At 38.3% G+C, this 21,459-nt stretch overlaps 1 protein-coding gene across 2 annotated transcripts in view; it reads left to right on the top strand.

Annotated features, from left to right (window-relative positions):
* arhgap32b (Rho GTPase activating protein 32b) overlaps positions 1 to 21,459 on the top strand; it is a 104,169-nt gene that overhangs the window by 2,434 nt on the left and 80,276 nt on the right. For both annotated transcript variants that reach the window (XM_065286948.1, XM_065286947.1), the window contains exon 2: positions 19,675 to 19,788. In XM_065286948.1, coding sequence (XP_065143020.1) covers positions 19,700 to 19,788 — 89 coding nt within the window. In that variant the 5' untranslated portion in view covers positions 19,675 to 19,699. The remainder of the gene's footprint in view (positions 1 to 19,674; positions 19,789 to 21,459) is intronic.

The following is a 21,459-nucleotide window of genomic DNA, read 5'->3' as shown; positions in this document are numbered from 1 at the left end:
TATAGGCTTGATCATAGACCATCTTAAGATGGATTTTTATCTCCATTTATAGGGTTTTATTCTGGACTAAGTAGCATGTGATTCAAGATACACTGACATGAGTGATCCAGGGTGTGGTATCATTAGTGTTCATTTCTCTCCAGCAGCCATCTGTTTTCCTTGTGTGGAGTGGTTAGCATTTTTTCATGTGTACTTGGTGAATGCCTTAAGGTCATAACACTGCTCCGTGAAATGAGGAAAGAATTTTATATCTTGGCATTAATAATCTGAAGCATTTTGCTGTCTGTATTTTTATCTGACTTATTTGTTAAAGCATCAAATTATTCCATGTCCTTAACCCAAACTTGTACATTATCAACTTTTAAAGCATACATTTTGCTTTAAAGGGAAATAACAGTTTATTTATAAGTTTATCTTCCTCTTGGAGGATGCAAATGCATGCAAAGCAGTTACATAAATGCACTGCAACATTGTGGGAATGTAAATACTATATAAGCCTTCCTCTTAATAGCTTGACTAATATGTGTTACCTCTCTGGAATTAACATTTATTTCATTTTGAAAGGAATTCATTGATATTTTCAGTCCAATGGGTATGCTGTTTGAGTGAGCAATGCTAATACAATGTTAACCCACTTCTGCAAGACTTAAATTCCAACTAGATTATTATGACATGGTTGGGAAGTAAAATGTACATTATGTTGTTATAATAGTCTTTTATTACAGGTGGCTGCTTTTAACATTTTATACTAAACAAAATCACTGTGACCCCATATTCATGCTAATATGCCCTAATAGCTTTACTGTTTTTATTATGGAAGGTGTTTATAAGTTTTAGTGAGTGGCAAAAGACTACTGAGAAATACTACTAACACATAATGGAAGTGACTTCTGTTTTTAGATGCACATCAGAATAGTAAACACTTTAGCTTCTCCACATTTATTTTTTCTTATATAATGAAACTATACAATTTAATTTATTCAGTAAAGCATCACTTAAAATCCTCTCGTCTGCAGTGAGTTCAGTGTCAGTATGAATCTGCACTTTGATTCCCCCCCCCCCATAAACAGTAGACCATTCGTCAATGATACTCATTTCAACATACTGCGATATGCTAAGTTTAATCTCCAAAACTAGGATGTGAATTGAGATGTAGGGTATGTTTAGTGTTTGATAACTAAGCCGATTAGTTATGCATGAAGAGTGAACCTCATCTGTCTCTTTACTTGGTTACAGTCAGACATTAAATATTCCAATTGGCATTCATGTAGTATGGATCTGAAGATAGAAAAGGCTTGGCAGGAACAGTAATTTTGTTGGGCTGCTTTTTATGAGAAGGTTTAGGAGGGGGTTTTCCAATCTTGCTTCTGGAGAAACATTTGCCCCTTTAGTTTAAACCCTAAGGAAACACATGTGAACCAGCTAATGAAGGTCTTCAAGATTGCTTGAAAATTACAGGCAGGTTTGTTTGATTAGGGTTGGAGCTAAGCTCTCCAGGACAGTGGCATTACGGGAGGAAAATGGGACGTGCCTAATATAGGGGAACTTCAGAGTTGAGATCATTTGAGGGAAGTTGAATCAGGCTGACACATTGCAGCCTAACCATACAGACTAATAAACTTGATATTGAGAAAACATGAGGACAACAATGTGCTGTGCAATAAACGCACTCACCTGCAGAGACTGAAAAACACATGTTGTACTCCACATTATCATTAACTCCAGCTTTCTTCTTTGAAGATATGTTGTGTCAGCACGTAAACTGCTTTTAATGTGAGTTTCTGTTTACCTGTTTGTGTTCAGCTTAAAAGCACTTTGCTCGTGTCATGGTGTTGAGAGCAGCGTTTCAAGCACTTTGCAGTTTCATTAACAGTTGTGAATGCTCAGCTCAAACCACATGTATATCCCTATTGATGTGACTGCTGTGTGGTGCTGATCATGTTTTCCCCATAAAATTGTGTTTATTAGTGAGCATTACTCACAGTTTTTCTGTCTGTAATGTAATGTCTATTCCTTTATTTTAATGCATCGTTTTTCCATTTAAGTAAATATATTATGTAGTATATATTATGCTTTGCAACAGTTCACATTGTGGAAAGCACTATAAATAGAATTGAAATCATTTTTCACAAACCTTTAAAGTGGACATTTTACCAGTTTTTTTAAATGTCAAATAAATCTTTGGTGTCCCCAGAGTACAAATGTGATGTCCAGCTCAAAATACCTCGTATATAATTTATTAAACATGTTAAAATTGTCACTTTGTAGGTGTGAGCAAAAATGTGCCATTTTTGGGTGTGTCCTTTAAAAAGCAAATGAGCTGATGTCTGCAATAAATGTCAGTGCCGTGGTTGGAAAGTGCAGATTAAGGGGCGGTTTTATCCCCTTCTGACATCACAAGAGGAGCCAAATATCAGTGACCCATTTTTTCACATGATTGCAAAAAAATGGTTTATTAAACCCAAGTTAATGGGTTGTTCTTTTTTACATTTTTAAGGCTGATGGAAGCAATGGGCACCCAATTATAGCACTTAAACATGGAAAAGTCAGATTTTCATGATATGTCCTCTTTAAAGGTGAATCTGGATTCTTAAGCACATTTTTTTCATCTTTAGTTCCTCACACTCTAAAAAATGCTGGGTTAAAATGACCCAAATAATGGGTTTTTTCAACACAACTCCTGGGTTGTTTCAACATAGTTGATTATCAATAACCCAGCAGTTGGGTTAAAACGACCCATTATTTGGGTCATTTTAAACCCAGCAATGTGTTCTGTCCAATAGTTACCCAGCCCTGGGTTAAAAACAACCCAGCATTTTTTAGAGTGCAAGTGTTTCATGGATTCCACTATATTCCCATCAATAGCTTGGTGTGTCAAAAAGTCCCTGTATTTTTTTATAACAAATCACAAATGGTCCTACTGCCTAATGCTTGCATAACCTCTTACATTTGCCAAACAAAAGCATCCTTTTCCTCTCAATGACTGTAAAGTTTGCAGTTCGATCAAAGGATTCATTGTCTGTTTACAATCAGTACTGCCACAAACAAAGCATGGGCTGAACTCTAACCCTCAGCTCTGAAGGCTAAGGGCACAGTGTGCGGGAATGAGGGCTTTGTCATTCCAAGCTGCATGTCCATTAATTACTGGAATCTCATACATAAGTTCATCCCCTGACCCCCACACTCGAGCTGAGCTGGCGAGTCGCGCAAAGCATGAAAAGTATCTCCATTGGTCCCTGCTATATAGAAATGCTTTGGAATTCCTTATTGGATTCTTTGCATGTAAACAATTCCCACATTGACAGAGCTTTTTGGAGAACAGCCAGGGAATTCCTACAATGGGGGGATAATGAGAAAGTTTTAACAAAAGGAGTTCTCATTCAGTATTCAATTGGCAACATGGTGTGCGAAACTGGAGTGCAGGGGAGCCACCAGGCACAGAACTGAATTCGATATCTTGGGGAAAGTTTATTGTAGTTTTGTGCTGTTTAATGGTCTTTTTTTTCTGGTATTTACTTATGATATGTATGTATGTAAGTTAGGATTTGTGATGGGATGGAATTTTGCATTCTGTGCTCGTAATTGGTTTTCTTTTCTATTTTTTGATTTTGACACTTTTATAGTTCAAGAAAGTTTTTTTTTTTTTAGAGGACACTTATAATTTGCCATGTCACCTTAACAGTGATCTGTCACTTTTGAAACTACCTTATATTTGGTGTATTCAAACCTTGATCATCTTTGAAATCACACTTGATTTAAATTCTCTGTGATTGACATATTCACTTAATGCAAGCAGAGGAAACATATGGTAATTCTCCATCGGAGGGAAAGTGCAATTTGTGTGGTGGACTTATCAGCATAGTCTTCAGCATTTGTCCTGACAGCTATGTTATATTCTTCATGTTATTTCTAATGTTACTGACATGCAAATAGATGCAACATTGACTTGTTTTCCCCTATTCAAGCTTTATTTTCCATTCGGTAGATACAATATACTGGCTTATGGTAAAGTCAAGGCCGGTTTTCCATCAGCAACAACGTACAATGGATACACGAATGTAACTACGTTTCCTTACTTTCTTCAAAATGTTTCAGTAGCTTCTCAGTAGGACTTTGACCGAACTTCATCAAAGATGAAGATGCCAAATAAACCTTATTAATTACAATCATAAAGAAGACTGAGGACATTTGTTAATGTGTTTCATGATTAAGACCTAATTTGTTTTCTCTCCCTTTGGCAAATTGGATATTTAAGCCTTCAGGGAGACTTCAATTGAAACTGTGAGTGCTGAGTAAGATAATCTCTCACACCTTTAATTGGATTGGGATCTAGACATCGGGTCAAACAACGTCACACTGTGTATATAAGGCTCTTGTATAAATGTGCTAATAACAATGCTAGTTTGCAGATTAGTTTTTTGTTAAGGCTCTGGTTAAATTCTCAAGGCTTGAGGCTAAAAGGCCTTAAAGTTTTGTTAATCTTAATAACACTTCTTTAAACAATCTAACCTAGACATGTAAATTTACATCTTGATACTATCAAATTTAAGTTATTTTAAGGAATCAAATATTTAACTTTCATAATAATAATAATTTATTATTATTATTATTATTATTCCATGTCAATTATCAGAGCAAGCCAAATGGTCAAATACCAAAATGTGATACATTTCAGCTGGAGTAATTGGGTAAACAGGGTTTGCCGTGATTTAGGAATTATCCCAACCCATGCAAGTCTGGAGTTGAAAATACACCTGACAGAATTAGGACACATAAAGCAATTTAGGACCTGAAGACACCAAGGAACGCCCTTAGACGAACACTGATGCTATCTGCTCTCCCTGTTGGATCTGCTTCATTAGAGGTAAAATGCCCCCCTGGGTTGCTTTGTCAGTGTGGTCGGAGATGACCTGGCATTTGCTGGTCATGATAGAGTTTTAGAGATGTGGTTGACTTGAGTCCTCCCTAAAACAGAGAGCTGATACTGGAATGTTGTCTCAGAAATTTACATAATGCCCTTTACTACCATCTGTCCTGTCCTGACTTTTTCATAAAAAAAATTATACTATTATGGTAGCTGCTTGGATTAAAATTAGTCAATTTTCATTGAATACGCTGTTAGTATATTGTTCTAATCAAACTGATTCGCTCTTGAAAGTTTCCCCAAGACTGCACAGTTGAAATTCAAAATAAACGTTAAAGAAACATGAACTTTTGACTTTCTGCACCAGTAAACCTCTTCCTGAGGGCATAGACCTGTGATACTATTGATTGAAATTCATGAATTAATCATTTAAGACTGCATAAATTAATTATTCATAAGAATGTTCAGGGAATGCAAGCTATCGGTCAATTTTAAATGGTTTACTCTGGTTTAATGTGTCAGGATATTCCCTGTAGGATTTTTCTTTTTGACCTTTTTTCGAAGATGGCAAAACACGATGGTAAATGATGTGCGAGAAATTGAACTCTATTGCATTCTACGATGAGCTTAAATCTAAATCAGCTGGTTTGTTTCCTGATCGCACCAAAGTTGATTATTAAAAATATAAAGTTTTAAAAATCATTCCAATTTTAGGAAAATAACTAAATCCACAACACAACTAAAACAACAAAGATACCGTGGTACAATATCATTGAGATCACTTACAGAGTGATTATTTTCAGTTGATAAATAATAAAACATTGACAGAAAATTGAAAGGGCTCATACATTTAAAATGTGTTATTTGTGAATGGGCCTTTAAAATGCAACATACTATGTAGGTAGTATACATAGTGAAAAAAAACACCTTTGTACTATACTCCTAAACATGGATAATAAATATTTTGTTGTCTTATTGGAGTGGTTTCTCATGCCACAAGCTTTCCTGTGTTGTTTAATCAATGCTAAGACTTGGCACTGGCATCAAGTGCCCATGGCCGATGCCAGCCAGCTGCCTGGAGGGAGTGAGAAGCATCAGTGATTGCATCCTGCAGCAAATAAATGCAGGACCTCCAGACGTTTCTCAAGAGCTTTATTGACAGTGTCCACTCCACTCGCATCTTGCTCCACATTTCTCTAAATTCGCTAATTTTAGTGCACACTTGAGCAAAGTGTTTTTCTTTAGTGAAACTATAAAAACCATGACATGTCATTTTTAAGTTTTGACCTGCATTGGAGAAACAAAATATACTTCTCTGTTCCACGCTATATCTGTATGAAGAACATTGATGTTTTTATTGTTCGTCAAGGAGAAAATTGAAAAGGTTGTGAAAGTTTTGCAAAGTGATGTTCTGATTGCACATTCAGCTTGGATACACATTTTGCTCTGCACTACTGACTTTGTGCAGTTGCAAGCATATCTTTGTCCTTTTGCTTGTTTTTTAGAATTGGCTGATTTATTCATGGAGGTCTTTTTATGTAACCGTGATTGTGACAAACCATCTGCAATGCAGTTATTTTTGTAGGTGTAGAAGATGGTGAGATTTGTCAGTGCTCCGATGCAGAGCTGAATTAATGAGCAATGACCTGTCCTTGGCTTGGATGTGACCCACACCTGGACTCTGTTGGCATGTCAGTTTGATCTGCATAGCTAGACACAAATAACAACAGTTTCTTGACAGCATTGAAAAGAGAAGTCCTCCCTGTTTTTTTTGCAAACTCCATTCACCCTTGTTTTTACTTTTTAGCTATTGCTATCAACAGCGTTTGAACTGTGGAGATGCTTAACTATACATTTAATGTCAATAATACTGTTTTGTAATTCTACATGGTTGAACTTCATGTCTTAAAGTATTTGGTTTTCCAATGTAATTCAATGATGGCATGTCAGTTATCCTGGACGAAGGTCAAGTAAATAAGCCAAAGAAGGGAAAGAAATGTCAGATAGGTAAAATGAAAACTGTAAAATTATCCAATGGTGGAAACTAGCTTTTCATACTTTCCAGTGGTTTGAAACAATTTTTAAAAACTTTTTCAGTTTCTTCAATAAATATGTAGTATTTCAAAAGGATTACATAGGCTCTTCAGTGCTTGTTTATTGATACTGTTAAGCCTGTTAACCACAAAAGTTGTGGCTTGTGGCTTTATTTATTGATGCTTGTTGAGACTTTGTTTCTGTTTGAATTTGATATGTTAAAAACAAACATAGCAGAACATTGTGTAAATACAGAGATGAAGTGGGGTGGATAATGTAAATCACTCAAATAACTTATTATTATTTGCAAATTTAAATTAATTGGAGGAGAATGGGGAGTTTAGTCTGCAATTTTGCCGTACACTCTTTGACAACCTCAGCAAATTGATAAACATCTATAATACTGTGTATTGAATGACTTAATATTTAATGTGGAGCACGGTTATGAACAACTGTGATTTAGAGGTGCAATATTGTAGGAGGATCTATTGACAGAAATGCAATATAATGAACATAACTATATTATCAGTGGTGTATAAAGACCTCACACTCTAAAAACAAACAGTGCTAAAGAAGAACCATTTTAAGTGCCATATAGCACCTATGTAGCACCTGTGTAGAACCATATTGTGCTATATTGAACCATATCTGGTGCTATAGTGGTGCTATTTCACCCACGGATGGTTCTTCATAGGTGAAAATAAAAATGGTTCCCCTAATAGGATTACGAGCTTTTTTAAGAGTGTACATAATGAACTGTTACTGTTATGTTTTTATTACCTTACGGTGCAATCCTACCGCTGCCGGCAGGAGCGTCAAAGTGTCGGAAGTCATTAATTTTCAATGAGAGCCGGCAGTGAGCAGCCGTGCGTCTTGGACGGTGTGAGTGTCGAGGAGATGTGAACATACAGTTAGAGTGAGCCATTTTATCTACATACACTGTGAGTTCCCTTACATGGAAGTTGCCATTTTGTGCCACCATGTTTCTACTGTAGCCATAAATTGACACACTTGCTCTACAGAGCGCATTTCGTCACCATTCTGATCTCAAATGATGACACATTTGTCATGTGGTGGCTACTGTAGCTTCTCTATGTGGTTCGAAAGGAAGGGGTGAGCCGTGGTGAACCTTACCACTAGATGCTGCTAAAATCTACACCGTGCACCTTTAACAGTAAGTGGGGCATATAGGCACAACTGTAAAATGTCCTATTGTGTGTTGGTGCTGGTTAGAAACTGAGTTTCATGTCACTTTTCTTGTGGTTAGAACAGGGTATAACTCAAAGTTGGTGTTTACCAGTAAACGTTGTGTCCTTAGTACTGTAATGTCAGTTTCAAGTGTAGAGAACCCAGTATGAGTTACCAACCACTGTGGCTTGAACTTTTCTCAGTGAGGCAACCTGCTGTTGATGTTCAGCGCTTTGAAGGTGATGTTTTAAAGGGGGCATTTCATGAAAAACTGACTTTTTCCATGTTTAGGTGCCCCAGTGCTTCTATCAACCAAGAAAATGTGAAAAAGAACAACCCAGTAACTTAGTTTTGGTAAACCATTCTCTGCAAGCATGTGAAAAAATAGGTAATTGAAATTTGGCTCCCTTTTGATGTCAGAAAGAGATAATACCACCCCTTAATCTGCACTATCCAACTACAGCACTGCCATTTAGTGCAGAGATCAGCTCATTTGCATTTTAAAGGACACACTCAAAAACTGCACATTTTTGCTCACTCCTACAAAGTGGCAATTTTAATAGCTTAAACTTCACATACGTACTCTGGGCAAAGCCAAGATTTATTTGACATCTTAAAAAAGTCTTATGAAATATCCCCTTTAAAGGTCCCTAGGGTCGTCTGCTTAAAAACTGTTTCTCTGGTGTAGCGGTGGGCGATAAACCGTTGGTATGATAAACCGGTAGAAATTAGTTAACCAGTAGAGATTTTGGACGCCCACGTCACGTTGCTGTGCATAAACACAAAAATGTAACGTTATACACGTATTTAAGCAACGCAGTTTTAAACAAGCGAAGCCATTGAAACACAAACAACAAAGCTAAATGCACGCGCTGTTTCTCTGTGAGAGGAGCGTGCAAGCTGCATTTCTGCTGCTCAATAAATTCATGAACATTTTTGCCGCTTTATTGGCCTTAAATACACACATGCGTCTAAAAGTATCCTCATAAACACAATGATTTAGGTCTTAAGAAAAGGTAAACTGTTGAATATTGGAGCCGGAGTGACTTCGGTTTTAAAGGGGAAGCTACCTAATTTTACTCCTGTAAATCTCTCACAATCTCTCAAGTTATTTATGAGAATTATGAATATTCTATGGCATTAAAGATTTTAATAACATTAAAACCTTATTAAAAGAAAAAGAAAACTCTACCGGTATACATTATCATGATATAAAATCCTATCGTGATGTAAGATTTTGGTCGTCGCCCACCCCTATTCTGGTGAATGCACTAGCAGGTTGTGTTGGAGGAAAATTCCCTGTGCTGTCACCAGTCTGTGTTCCCATCACATCTCTGGGTTTATCCTGTGGTTATCAGTGTGATATCTTTTGCTGTCTCACTGTTGCACAGATCTTCATGGCCATGCATCAAAATAGGACTGCAAACAATCTGTCTCTCAAAGAGTCCCCAAAGTGGATTTTCTCCATTCTCTTTTAGGAACAGATTTATTGCCTTAATGAGTTAATGTTTGTAGATGCACCTTAATGAATGCCGTTTTGTTATTATTTCAAGCTCTTAAAAGTTGTGTAAACCAGTGGTTCTCAAAGTTTTTCAGCATGTGGCCCCCTTGTGTATGTATGGTGCATTCCTTCGTGCCCCCCCCAAGAAAATGTATGACAAAAAACTGTTTTCAAAGTTAACATTTTAATTAAACAAAACATTAAATTATACAAAGTAAGGTTGTTGGTTAGTAGCTAAAATTACACAGACTTAATAGTTAGTTAGGCTAAATTACACAGAATTCATGATAAATTAATATATTTTATAAAATGTCATAAAACTGGGCTCCCCTGGCACCATAGATACAAGATACAAATCCAAAAATGTCAGCCCAGCGTTGGGACAAGTTTCAACCCACTGTTGGATCAAATAGAAACATTTTCTGTGTTAATTTAACCCAAATGCTGTGTATGTTAGATGCTCATTTCATGTTTTTTGATGCTGACACATTGAAGCCTCCAAGCCTCAAGTGGATTTCATGATTGTTGAGTTATTAGCCTCACTTGATTGAATGTTCGAACCTTTCTGTAGCTTACAAAGTTTACTCTAGTGCCAATTGGCTGGTTAGTAGAGGATGACTTTAGATATATTACGGGCAAGCATAACGTTTCTGCTCTAGAGACTGTTAAAGAAAAGATTAAATTTCTCCTCATGGTCGCAGGGTTATTGATTTAGTGTCAGATGGCATGGCAGCTGGATGCAGGATCTTCAAGGTTCCTCTGTGGATCTTATAGTTAGGCAGTACACAGAGACCTTTTCAAGGTTGTGGTTGAGTCAAAAGAGCTCTTGCAAGGCAGCGTAGATTTGTTTTGTCTGACTGCACTTATCAAGGAATATTTCTAATATTTTTTCAACCCTGTAATGTTTTTTCAGTTACTACATACGCATAACACCAAGATATACCAAACCCATTCCTAACCCTGCACTAAAGCCAAGCTTAAAATGTGATTCTTGAACAAATGTTATTTTTTACGCCATTTTATGAAAGTATTAACTTAAAAGAGATTCTGTCTTTCGGTGATTTAACAATACTTAAAAGCAGTATTTTGTGGCTTTTAACTTTAGCTATGTTAGAAGTTACATTTCTTTTTAGCGTAGTCTGTCTAATATAAATTTTTTTCTCATCGTTTATGCTGTCATTTGCTGTATTTGCTGTTTGTTCTTGTGTAACATTTAAATATATCTTTGTGTTGTTTGTATGCCAAAGCACATTCTATTAATTATATCTCAATTGTAATATTTATTTATAAAAAAAATTATATTAGCATGGCTTGGTTTACGTATGTTAACATTTTAAACAAAACTAAAACATCAACAAGTAAAATAAAATAAAATCAACAGGTAAGACAAAAAAGTTTTGAGTAAACTATATCAAAAAGTGGCCCTCCAGATTGTTTTATTCATTGTGGTTGCCCTTGCTCACAAAAAGGTTAGAGACCCCTGCTCTTATAACACTTAGCCATTTAGACCCAGACCATCTGTGGCTCTTTATTGGGATGCTGCAGTCCTCGGAGCGGTGGCCTGTTTCCTCTGCTCCATTATAAATTATCTGTCGAATGCATGTGACCTGCTGAATTCGGGTCGGGCATTTTTGGAAAGGTAGATTGAACAGGTCTGGCTGATGAGAGAAAGTCCTTCCGTTGTTCAGCTGAGCATCAGGATGATCCAATTTATTTCCATTTTAGTCTTATTTTCAATTTACTGACATGTTTTTGTCCCCCAGCCATTTGTCTTCTGGACACCGTGAACACACATTGTGTTATGAAATGGATTTGCTTTTGGTTAAAGCACGATTTTGCGATAGACTGAAGGTCTTCACCAGTTAACTCTTACAGCACGAAGCTGCTCCTGCTTTGACATTGACATTTTAGCCATTTTCCGCTTATCATTGTGTGAAAAAGACACGCTTGTGTCTATTTTTGTGTCTTATTTTTTGCTAAGTAAAGTGAATGCCATATTTTGATTGTCTGATGTTATGCCACTAATTTGATCCCTTCCCTACATGCTGGGATCTTCAGAAGTTGGCTTTGTTTTTACTGGATCCTAATTAAGGGATTCAAGTAGTCTTGAGAAGTCACGGCTCCTACATGTGCAGCCTTATGTTCTGACTTGTGTTGCTCTCAATTACATCCAGAAACCAGAGCTGTATGAGCTTGACTTGCTTGCACCAAACAGTGTAATTGGGATGTTTTTGATAAACGTGTGGGTTGCCAATAGCTTTAATTGTGCGTAAAGAGTGCACCCATCATGTTTTTTGACTGTGCTATCATGCACGTGAAAGTCTTCATACGTAATATCTTAACACCATTATGGAGTTTTGTGAACTCTAAGTCAGATGTATTCAACAGTAGTTGTTAAAAGAGAAGGACATGTATACTCCTTCCTTGGAAATATAATATGGTGTTTTTATTCATAGCCCTGGAACGCTGTCATCTCTGTCAGTGTATGTTGTGTATTATGTGGCCCTAACAACGTTAAAGGATATGAAAATACTTTCACTTCCACAGTTCATTATCTTTCAGTATATGCAAATTTGTATCATTTACGCCACCATCATGTGCTTTGTATAACCAAGCATTACTAAACAACTGAGTGAGCTGTTTTCAAAGTAAACTAGGCTACGTTTAAAGTAACACTATATGGCTTTGTAGTTTGTGAAATTTCATTTGAAGCTTTGTTTGGAACTGGCCTGCATAAGAAAGTAATTTGAGAAATTCTCCCTTCATTTTTTTGTCCTCTCTGGAAGGAAATATATATATTTTCATGCTCCTTTATCAGTTTATTTTAAATCTAGCTGTAGCTACTTATGTTCACACTATTACACAGCCTTTATATTGAATTTCTACTGAAGCAAAAGTAAGGTTAGCCACAATTTGATGAAGCAATTAAGCATAATGATGCATCCATGCATGCAGACATAACCTATTCTTTTTGTACGTTGAAGGATAATTAAAGTCAGTGGCACAGGGCATGGACCTGATTGTGCATTAAGTGCGCTCTGTGCTTCAGAAAGATAAAAGATGATAGAATGCATCATTTTGCAAAACAAAGCGTGCTGCGGTTGACATGATTTTGTGTTTTGGCCTCGCAGTAAGATATACCTTAAGCAACAGGCCTCTCTATGTAATGAGGTTGTGTATCATTCTGTCTTTCTGAGCAGAAGAGGCAAGTGAAATAAAAAGTGAGGCCGCTGTGAAAACACAAAGTAGCATCGCTTTCATGAATATTAATGCCGCGTGCTGGTGGTTGACGGCCTAGATTTTCCTTTTTCTCTGTTTTTATGGGCTGGAGAGAATAGGAAAATTCTTTGCATTTAATAAGAGAGCGGGATGATTATCAGGCCTGTGAAACTGCTGCTGGAAGAGCTTAGATGTGGCATGCTATTCCTGTTTAGTGCTGGGAAGGCACGGATGGGATTATCGTGCCGTTTTTCGCCTTGTTAATCAAAGTAAGAGACCTGAAGATGAGATTGTGACAGTTCACTGCAGTTCGACTGTTCGTATATAATCCCTGCAGGAGTTTGCATTCACTTTTTGCCAGCAGGTCTTTGGATTGTGTGTTTGCGTTTAATAAAATACTACCAATTATATTGACAGTCCTGTCACAGTGAGATACAAGACCAGTCCTGTCATCATTTTAGGTGAGACTGTTATGCAAGACCCTAATTCGAGTCCTCTGCCCCTATAATGTCTGCTGATCGCATCTATGAGATTTGTGCAATGACATGGATATAGGGCCCTCATCTTTTTGCAGGGCCCCAGTCAATCGCTTGTATTGCCTGTTGGAGGGGGCCGGCCCTGCCAGGCAGTGTTGCTAATCTCTTAGTGTGCTAACCGAAGACTAACCAAGAAGCAAAATCTAGCTTGGTAATGTGATTTGTACTTTAAATACATTAGCATGCATCATAAAATTCTTATCAGACCAACAACAGAATTGAGGATTTATCTAAGTTTGATAAGTTTGAGCACTTGGTGTCTTTCCTAAATGCCCTCGCTTGATAAATGGCTATAATAAATAAAGGAGTCTTCATTATCAGTTATTGCATTGAGTTAGCGAGCTCTGGAGGCCACTGTGATTCGCCTTCTTTCTATCTAGTGGATAAACAGTACGACTACTGCTATTTGTCTCCTGTTCAACTCCGCAAAGTCCTGAGATTTGGCCTTCAAGGCTTGGAGTCGAGAGTGCGAAGCTAGATTAAACTGGCAGAATTTGCCCATTTAACTTCTGTAGAGTTTATTTAGCTCCAAAAACTGGCTCCAGAAAGTGGTGATGTACTACATTAGTGAAATCACTAAACCGTTCCTTAGCAGCACTGCAGAGGCCATAAAGAAAATTAGCCTCAATGCTCGGCTCAGCCAGAGTCATTTCTCATCCTCTGTGTTTTTCCGCTCTGATTTTTAGTGCGTTTTCCCAGTTGTTTTGAAAATCTCCGTTTTGATGTGTTTGCGTGGATATTCAACATGTCATAGACCGATGTCATTTTTTCAAGAAAATATTTGTATGTTGTCAGAACTACTGCGTTATTTCTGCTTCGCTACAAATGTATGATTAGTTGTGCCTGCTAAGGCTTGCTATTGATCGTACTTGGAGCTAGGGATTTGAACAAACCCTTTACCTGAAGAATTAATCTTTGATGTGCAACATCCCACATTGTTTGTGCTTAAAATATAAATAATACCTCAAGTTAAGTGCTTTGTTGAGTGGAGACGTCTTTATTACCTTTCTAAGCAATTGGTCTTATGATTTATGATTTTTTTAGTGACTTGGACTCAAGGAGAGACTGATTTACAATACCACAAAGCTGTAGAGTATTATATCGCCCCCCAAATGTATCACAATTCTGAAACTATTTTATAAACCCTGATGCTGACCTGTAACCCACACAGTGGATTTTTCTCACTATGCTGGATTTATACAGCCGATTTTCTAAAGCTGTATATTTCCAACTCGGATTGTTTAGAGTGGAATTCTTTTTTTTTCAGACTCGGAGTCTTCCAGCCCAACAGTCTGTACCCTTTCCCATTCATTCAGACGGCTGCCCACATGTAAGCCAGCAATGTAAGCAGAGCTCAGGCTATTCATCAACAGTGACCTTTTCTACCAAGATTTGGTCCGATTGATTGGTGAAGTCTGATGTGGAGCGACATACCCATTCAGCCGTGATGCATGTTGTGAAGTGGTTAAATGACAAATGTAAACATAGAAAGGCAGCTTCATGCACTACTTAAGGAAAACCGATGTTCGTGGGAAATTGTGCAGACTGGGGTGGTTGCTCTCATTAGTACTTTAAGCTTTTGTCAGGGGATTGTTTCTAAATATAGAAAGGGTTCAGGTTAATAAGAGTGCATACTATACCTTTGTTTCTCTCGGTCTAATTAAACGTAAGTGTACCGGTAGTGATACCCATGAGACAGGAAGTGAAGCTTTTCAATCCATGCTAATTATTGTCACGCAGGTATTTGATCCAAACTTCACAAGGGATGATACAGTCAATACCCTTGTAGATCACAGCAAACCGACAGCCCTAACCTTGATGATGCTATTTACCAAACTCCCACTTTTTTCACTCCAGTGACCATGCATATTTCCTCTTTGCAAAGCTGCTTTGGCAGGTGGATGTATTGAATCTGGCAGGCTGTTTAGAAGTTTCCCGAACTCTAAATGAAAGGGGAAGGACATGCTGAGTCACCCTCACTAAAAATGCTATTACTCTTCTATTTCTAAGACTAAGACCATGTCTGGTACACATTTCCTCAAGTTTTGCACTTATTTATTAAAAGTTTGTGCAGAGAAGCCAGTTTGGATATAAATATGCCTTTTTGTCCCTGGATGCATGCATGTTGGTTGTTTTCCTCTGCGAGAGCTGCACTAATTCGTGAATTTGTCACGGTATGGCGGATGAAGATGGGAATTCTGAATCTATTCATCTTAATTGCACTCCTATTTGATAAACGTACAAAACCATCCAGTCTAATTCCAGCACAACATTCCCAAGCCTCCGATCTTGTGCCTTATTGCTATAATATTTCACAGGGTCAGCGGTGCACAAAATAACCTAGACACCCAGACAATACGTCTGTCTTTTTATTTTATTATTTATTTCCATGCTCTCAGAAAACCCATCTTAATACTAGTTGTAAATAGCCTCTGTCTCATTCTTAGATGAAAGATCTGACTACAAACATCCTGTATAAATCCTTTCAAAGCTGCAGTATGCATGGTGGCATATAATTCAATGAGACAGGACTTCATCAGAGCTTGGCTTTTTGCTCGGTATTGTTTGGCCCATGGATACAGGCTGTTTACACCTTTCTCTGTTCTCTTCCATTGCTTTAAAGAGCTAGTTTCCTCTTTGACACAACGTGGTACCAAGCACAAGATTGCTCATCAGCCAAGCCTGTCTATCTTTGTTTCATTCAAAGTCAATACTTGTATTTTGAGACTTAGAAACTTTACTGTTCAGAGGCAGTGAATGATTTATTTGTTTGCCACACAGTCTCAATCTGTTGTTTAATGATATCCCCAGATTTTCATTTCCATCAATTTGATGGTTTTTCATACTAATACATGGTTTTATACTCAAATAATGGATACCATTGCCAGCAGCAGACAATTTAAAGATATGAATCCTTGTTTTATAGTGTTATTACCTGTCAGCTGTGAGAAACGGGGAAAAATTATTCCTGGTCTCAAAGTGGTGTGCATCCCTTCGTCGCGATACTTTAACAGATTGTCTGACTAGCGTAAAGGCCTTGGGTATTGCCTCTTGATGTAATGATCTGCAGAGGCAGGGCCTTGCCCCCTGATGTAATGCCATGTAAACAAATCCCCATCTTTTTCACATTAGCGCAGACGGCCACGTTTTACCCTAGACAGATTGTCTGCCTGTCAATGAGATCGCATTTCACCCTGAGCTTCGTGAAGTTGATGTTTCATTATTGGGGTCTGGAGGTCTGGAACAGTGGTAAAATGTACTTGGTCTCATTTTGCCTTCGCTAGGTGTCTTACAAGCCTGTAAAATTTAAACATCCTTTGGCAACTAGCCTTACGACGAAGTGATGCATACTAATAATTAGTATGTAGTGACACGTAATGTTCAGCAATCTGAAGTCAACAACAAAGACAATAGCCTATCATGGCCTTGGCCTTGGCCAATTCCAGGAACAAAATGTTATGAATTTTTTAGATAGATAATCAAGGAATTTTGTTGTCAAGTGCGGAGTGTTCTTTTTTGTGTTTTGTCTGATAAAGTAAAGATTGTCAAATGCAAGTGTCAGCCATGTGTTTAGATGTTTGTCCCAATTTCTCCCGCATACAGCCAGATTTGTTGACTTGGCAGTAATTCGAGTCGCATGAAACACTAAATTGTCCTGGTGCAATGTAAATGTCAGGAGTTTTCCCACACGGCTAAATGATGGGAGGAAAGGAAAGGTTGTTCGTTGCGAAACACTAGAAACAAGGACTCCAGTGACACCTGCCCAGTGCATTGCTGCTGTATGGCACACGTTCATATTGGTAATAAATGGTACCTACCTGTCACTTGGGCAGTACCCTTTTAAAAAAAGGACACCTTTGCCCTTAAAGAGTTCATATTACTACCTCAGAGGTACATGTGAAGAGCTCAGATGCAAACCTTCCAAGGGGCCAATCACTTTAAATGTGTGGAAACACAATGGGCGCCGCACTGCCTTTTTTAGGTCACTTTAAACAAAGAGCAGTGCGGCGCGGCTTTTATATTGCTAGGCAACCTCCGAGTCAGCTGTCTTGTCAATCAAATATTGAAGCGTGAGCGCTCTTTTGCTGTTAACTGTCATATTAGCAGGAACTTTAAAAAAGAGGACACTTGCTCTGACCTTGTTTAAGGGTGAGAGGTGCACAAACACGGAGACGGTGAGTGAGTGCAGTCTCCGGTTGATCCAAACAACTGTAAACCTCCATCACCACAACAAAAGGCCCGCCTCTCCCCTCATTCGATTGGACAATGGAAAGAAGCGAATAACGTTGGGGGCTTTTCCGCTCTCGGCGCTCCTTTAAAAGCATGTGTTGTGGCCGGCGGCAAAAACTCCAAGGCGTTTGGCGCGCATGAACAGTGCACATAACGCTCACTGCCCATAGAATGTCATTCAAAAAATGCGCCTGCAACTGCCATAAACGCTTTTGGTGTGATCGGCCCCTAAGTGTGTCAGACATGTTTTCTTGATAATTAGAAGACTATTTTCACATTTCTGACAAAAAAACGACAATCCCAGAAAGCGGACAATCCCAGAATGCATTGCAAAGAGAGCCGTAAAAGATGTAGTCTAGATTAATACAGATTGTAATTAAACATGTTTGTATGAAGAATAGTGCAGATTCCATAACAATTATGATACGTCCCTGACATATTTCCTTAAAGTGTGCTTGTCTGTGTTGACCAAAGTCCTTGACCGAATCGTATACAAAGTGAGGTTTCCACATGTTTCGAGTGAAAGACCTCATGGCAAACACTCTTAATAACACACTCTCACAATAATTCTCCGTATGTATGTGGACACCAGCTTCATTGACCCGAAGCTGCTTCTCGAGCGTGTGTGGGTGTTTCATGCTTCCTACAATTTTTCCGTCTGCCATGAAGTTCGCCAGTCTGCTTCAGAGAGCACGAAGCGGCACGGCAGCAGTTGATGGCTACTAGGGCAATATGATTGTGTGGGTTCAGGGTTTTGTTGTTTTAAAAGGATGAGGGATGGTCTGTTATTCAGCATGTCATTTATCTCCTGTCTCTGCGATTAAATCATGTAGCACACAGAGTGCTGGAGTGGGAGTTTTCTGCGTCGCAAACATTTAAATTTTCTCTGATTTGGTGGCGACTTTAATGGGCACCATTAACAAGATTTAATGACCTCTACTAAGTACTTGCTTTTGCACAAAGAGGGTATATTAAGCCATCTTAGTCTTGATGTTTTATTGATTTTATCTGGTGGTTCTTTGATACGGGTTCCACAGTGGCTGATGCCCATATCTATATAACTAGGTGGTAACTTTTTAGGCATCATCTATTAGGGTTGGGCGGTAAATTGAGTTTTGGTAATATATCGCCATTTTAACCCTGCCATTTTCAGTATGGTTTGATATCTCCTTGCTTTTTTGCAACAAAAGCTCTTCCAAAAATGTAAACTTGGATCAAATGTAAGCTTTCGAACCAGCTGGCATGTTGTGCAGCTGTATATTTTCAGACAGGGAGGAAAACCCAGTCTTTGAATTACATTTTTATTTTACGCTGTTTTAATAAAGGTGATTATGACATCTCACACTAGGCTTTGACTTACATGTTAACATTTATTCTACTTTATATAAAATACAGAGATATTTACCATATATCATCATTCATCCCAAAATCACCTTGTTCAATTTTCGTCTATAATTGTCTTTGCATCTGGAGTCTGAAAGTCAGCAAATGTGACACCATTGACTGTGTAGAGCTGGTACAGTAAGAAAATAACATAGTTTTTTCTCATTTGTAAGAGCGTTGCAATACTATATATCGAAATGGTCTAAATGTCGCAGATGTGCATATGGCAATATGCATATTGCAAGAGTTTGCAATAACTGAATGAATTTAATACTTTCAAAGGTTATGCATTGTCAAAGTTTTAGCAAAGAGAAAAATGAGTGCTTGTGCGCCCTCTGACGTGTAGAAGATGATCAACGATTATAAAGAATGGGAAACGTACGTTTGTTATATAATTTTCTATTTTTAAACATTTTTTAAAACATAAGTTTAAATCATTTTGACAATTGTAAAGCATTATCATATTGCATTTTGTTTTTAGCGTCATTCTATAAGTGTTTCGCATATCACATTTTCCTTCAAAAATTTCTTCAACATAGAATTATAAAAAACACAATAACTTGGATATATATATATCTCACACAGTGTCAGTAGTTTTATCTTTCATAAACTGATTATAATTTATCCCCCCTCTTTCTTCCTCCCTCTCTCTTTCACTCTCTCTCTCTGTGTCTCTCTTTCTGTGTGTCTCTCTCTCTATCTCTCTCTCTCTCTGGCAGACTGCTCCTGCAGTGAGTCAGTATCATGGAGGCAGGCAGTGGAGCTGCTGCAGTGGTGGGAAGTGCAGCTCTTGGACTGCTCGGAGCCTCTGGAAGTCATGACATCTCTGACAGGTAAGACTCAACGTCCTTTCCGGGGTCTTCTTTCTCACCTTGTTATTTCACTTCTGTGCGTTTTTCAGCTGCCTGTTTGTTTATGTGTGTATCTGGGTCTGCATTCTTGCTCTTGTGAGAATGTGTGTGTCCATGCCTCAGCATGCCCTCCGCTTCCCTGCTGTTTCATTCATAACTGAAGAGGTTATTTCTGTGTGCAGTGGGCATGTACATCCTATTCCTCCAGGGGCTCGAGGAGAAATGTCAGAAGTATGAGCGCTAGAAAGTGCGAGCAGGTGTCGCTAAAATGATGTAGGGTAAAGGTTCTTGATGAGATGCATTGAAGATATCAATCTCCTATCATCCGTGGCTGTTGATATACAGAACACCCAAAAGTTAGATCCCCAAGCTGTTATCATTTATACATGTCTCACCCAACACAAGGCCATTAATCACCCTCGGACTCACGTCATTCCTCTCGTATTTCCCTGCTGTCATCAAATCCCACGTTTTTTGGTGTGAAAATCCATGATGCTGTGTAGTAAAGCTGTTGCGGCCAATAACAGCGTGTAGCGTTTAAATGCAAGTGCACTCCCAACAACCCACTCTCATGGCTGAGCTCTGAACGCGAGTCACGTGATCACCAGTGCTCACAAGCACGTGAATGCTTTGCTGCTTCTGGTTTTCCTCTCTGAAGTTTCCCCTCTAATCCCTCTCCTATCACAATTTTCCCAACAATTTTAAGCTCAGTCTGCAGCGATTGTCCTGAGAATTATTGTCCAGCCATTTTAGCCGCCATCCTCACTTGAACACGGTCCAAAATCTGGGTTGCCATGGCAGCTACAGCTTAGCATATATTAGATATTAGCACAACATTACAGAAGAAGAAGAAGAAATGAAAGAGATCAGGGGAGGCAGTGTGTTCTCTCAACTGTTGTGTAAAGCCTTCCAAATTTGGTCTGTTTTTATCCCCACCCATGCTTATAAATCTTGGTCTCTAGGGAAATGCTTTAAAAATGTGTAGAGGCTTTTTTTCTCACAGTCCCTGGTACTCCTATGACCTGGAGCTCTGCAATCTTTCAATGTGCTGTCCTGCCACTACAACGCTGCATGCATATCTTAAATAAGAAGCCCTGGAGTATGGATCTGACATTGAATATCCCCAAGCCAGTAAAGTAGTTTGAGAATTTCACTTTATGAAGTGCCGAACTGTCTGCAAGGAAATGGAATCTCTGAACTCATTTCTGGCCACAAAATCTCATTACACGTTTAATTGTCAGGATTTCGGTTTTAGCATAAGATCTCTGAAATGGATCAGTTGGTCGCGTGGCAAATTACTGTACTTGCCCTTTAAGAAATGCTTATTGTCCAAAGCTCCTTACTGCACATTAAATGCGGGGCCAGTCTGCCCGGGGCAGCTGTGGGTTTAGTGGCTTACTCAAGGGCACTAAAGTGATAAAAACAGGGTTTGATCTCTGAGACTCTCCAGTTTCTGAGTCATTACTTGAATTTTAAACCACAAACTTTGTATTAGGCATGGGCCAGTTACCGGTTTCAAGGTATACCGAGGTTTTAAAGAGTCAAGGTTTCAAAACCATTAAAATTTTCTGTGATACCGTTTTCAAGGTATGAACTGTGTTCACACAAAATGAATTAAATTATGTAATTGAATTCATGTTTACATTTCAATTA

This window comes from Paramisgurnus dabryanus, chromosome 18 (genome assembly GCF_030506205.2).
Source record: "Paramisgurnus dabryanus chromosome 18, PD_genome_1.1, whole genome shotgun sequence".
NCBI classification, from domain to species: domain Eukaryota; kingdom Metazoa; phylum Chordata; class Actinopteri; order Cypriniformes; family Cobitidae; genus Paramisgurnus; species Paramisgurnus dabryanus.
The sequence above is the reverse complement of the archived record's forward strand: the minus strand, read 5'-3'. Positions and strand labels throughout refer to the sequence as shown.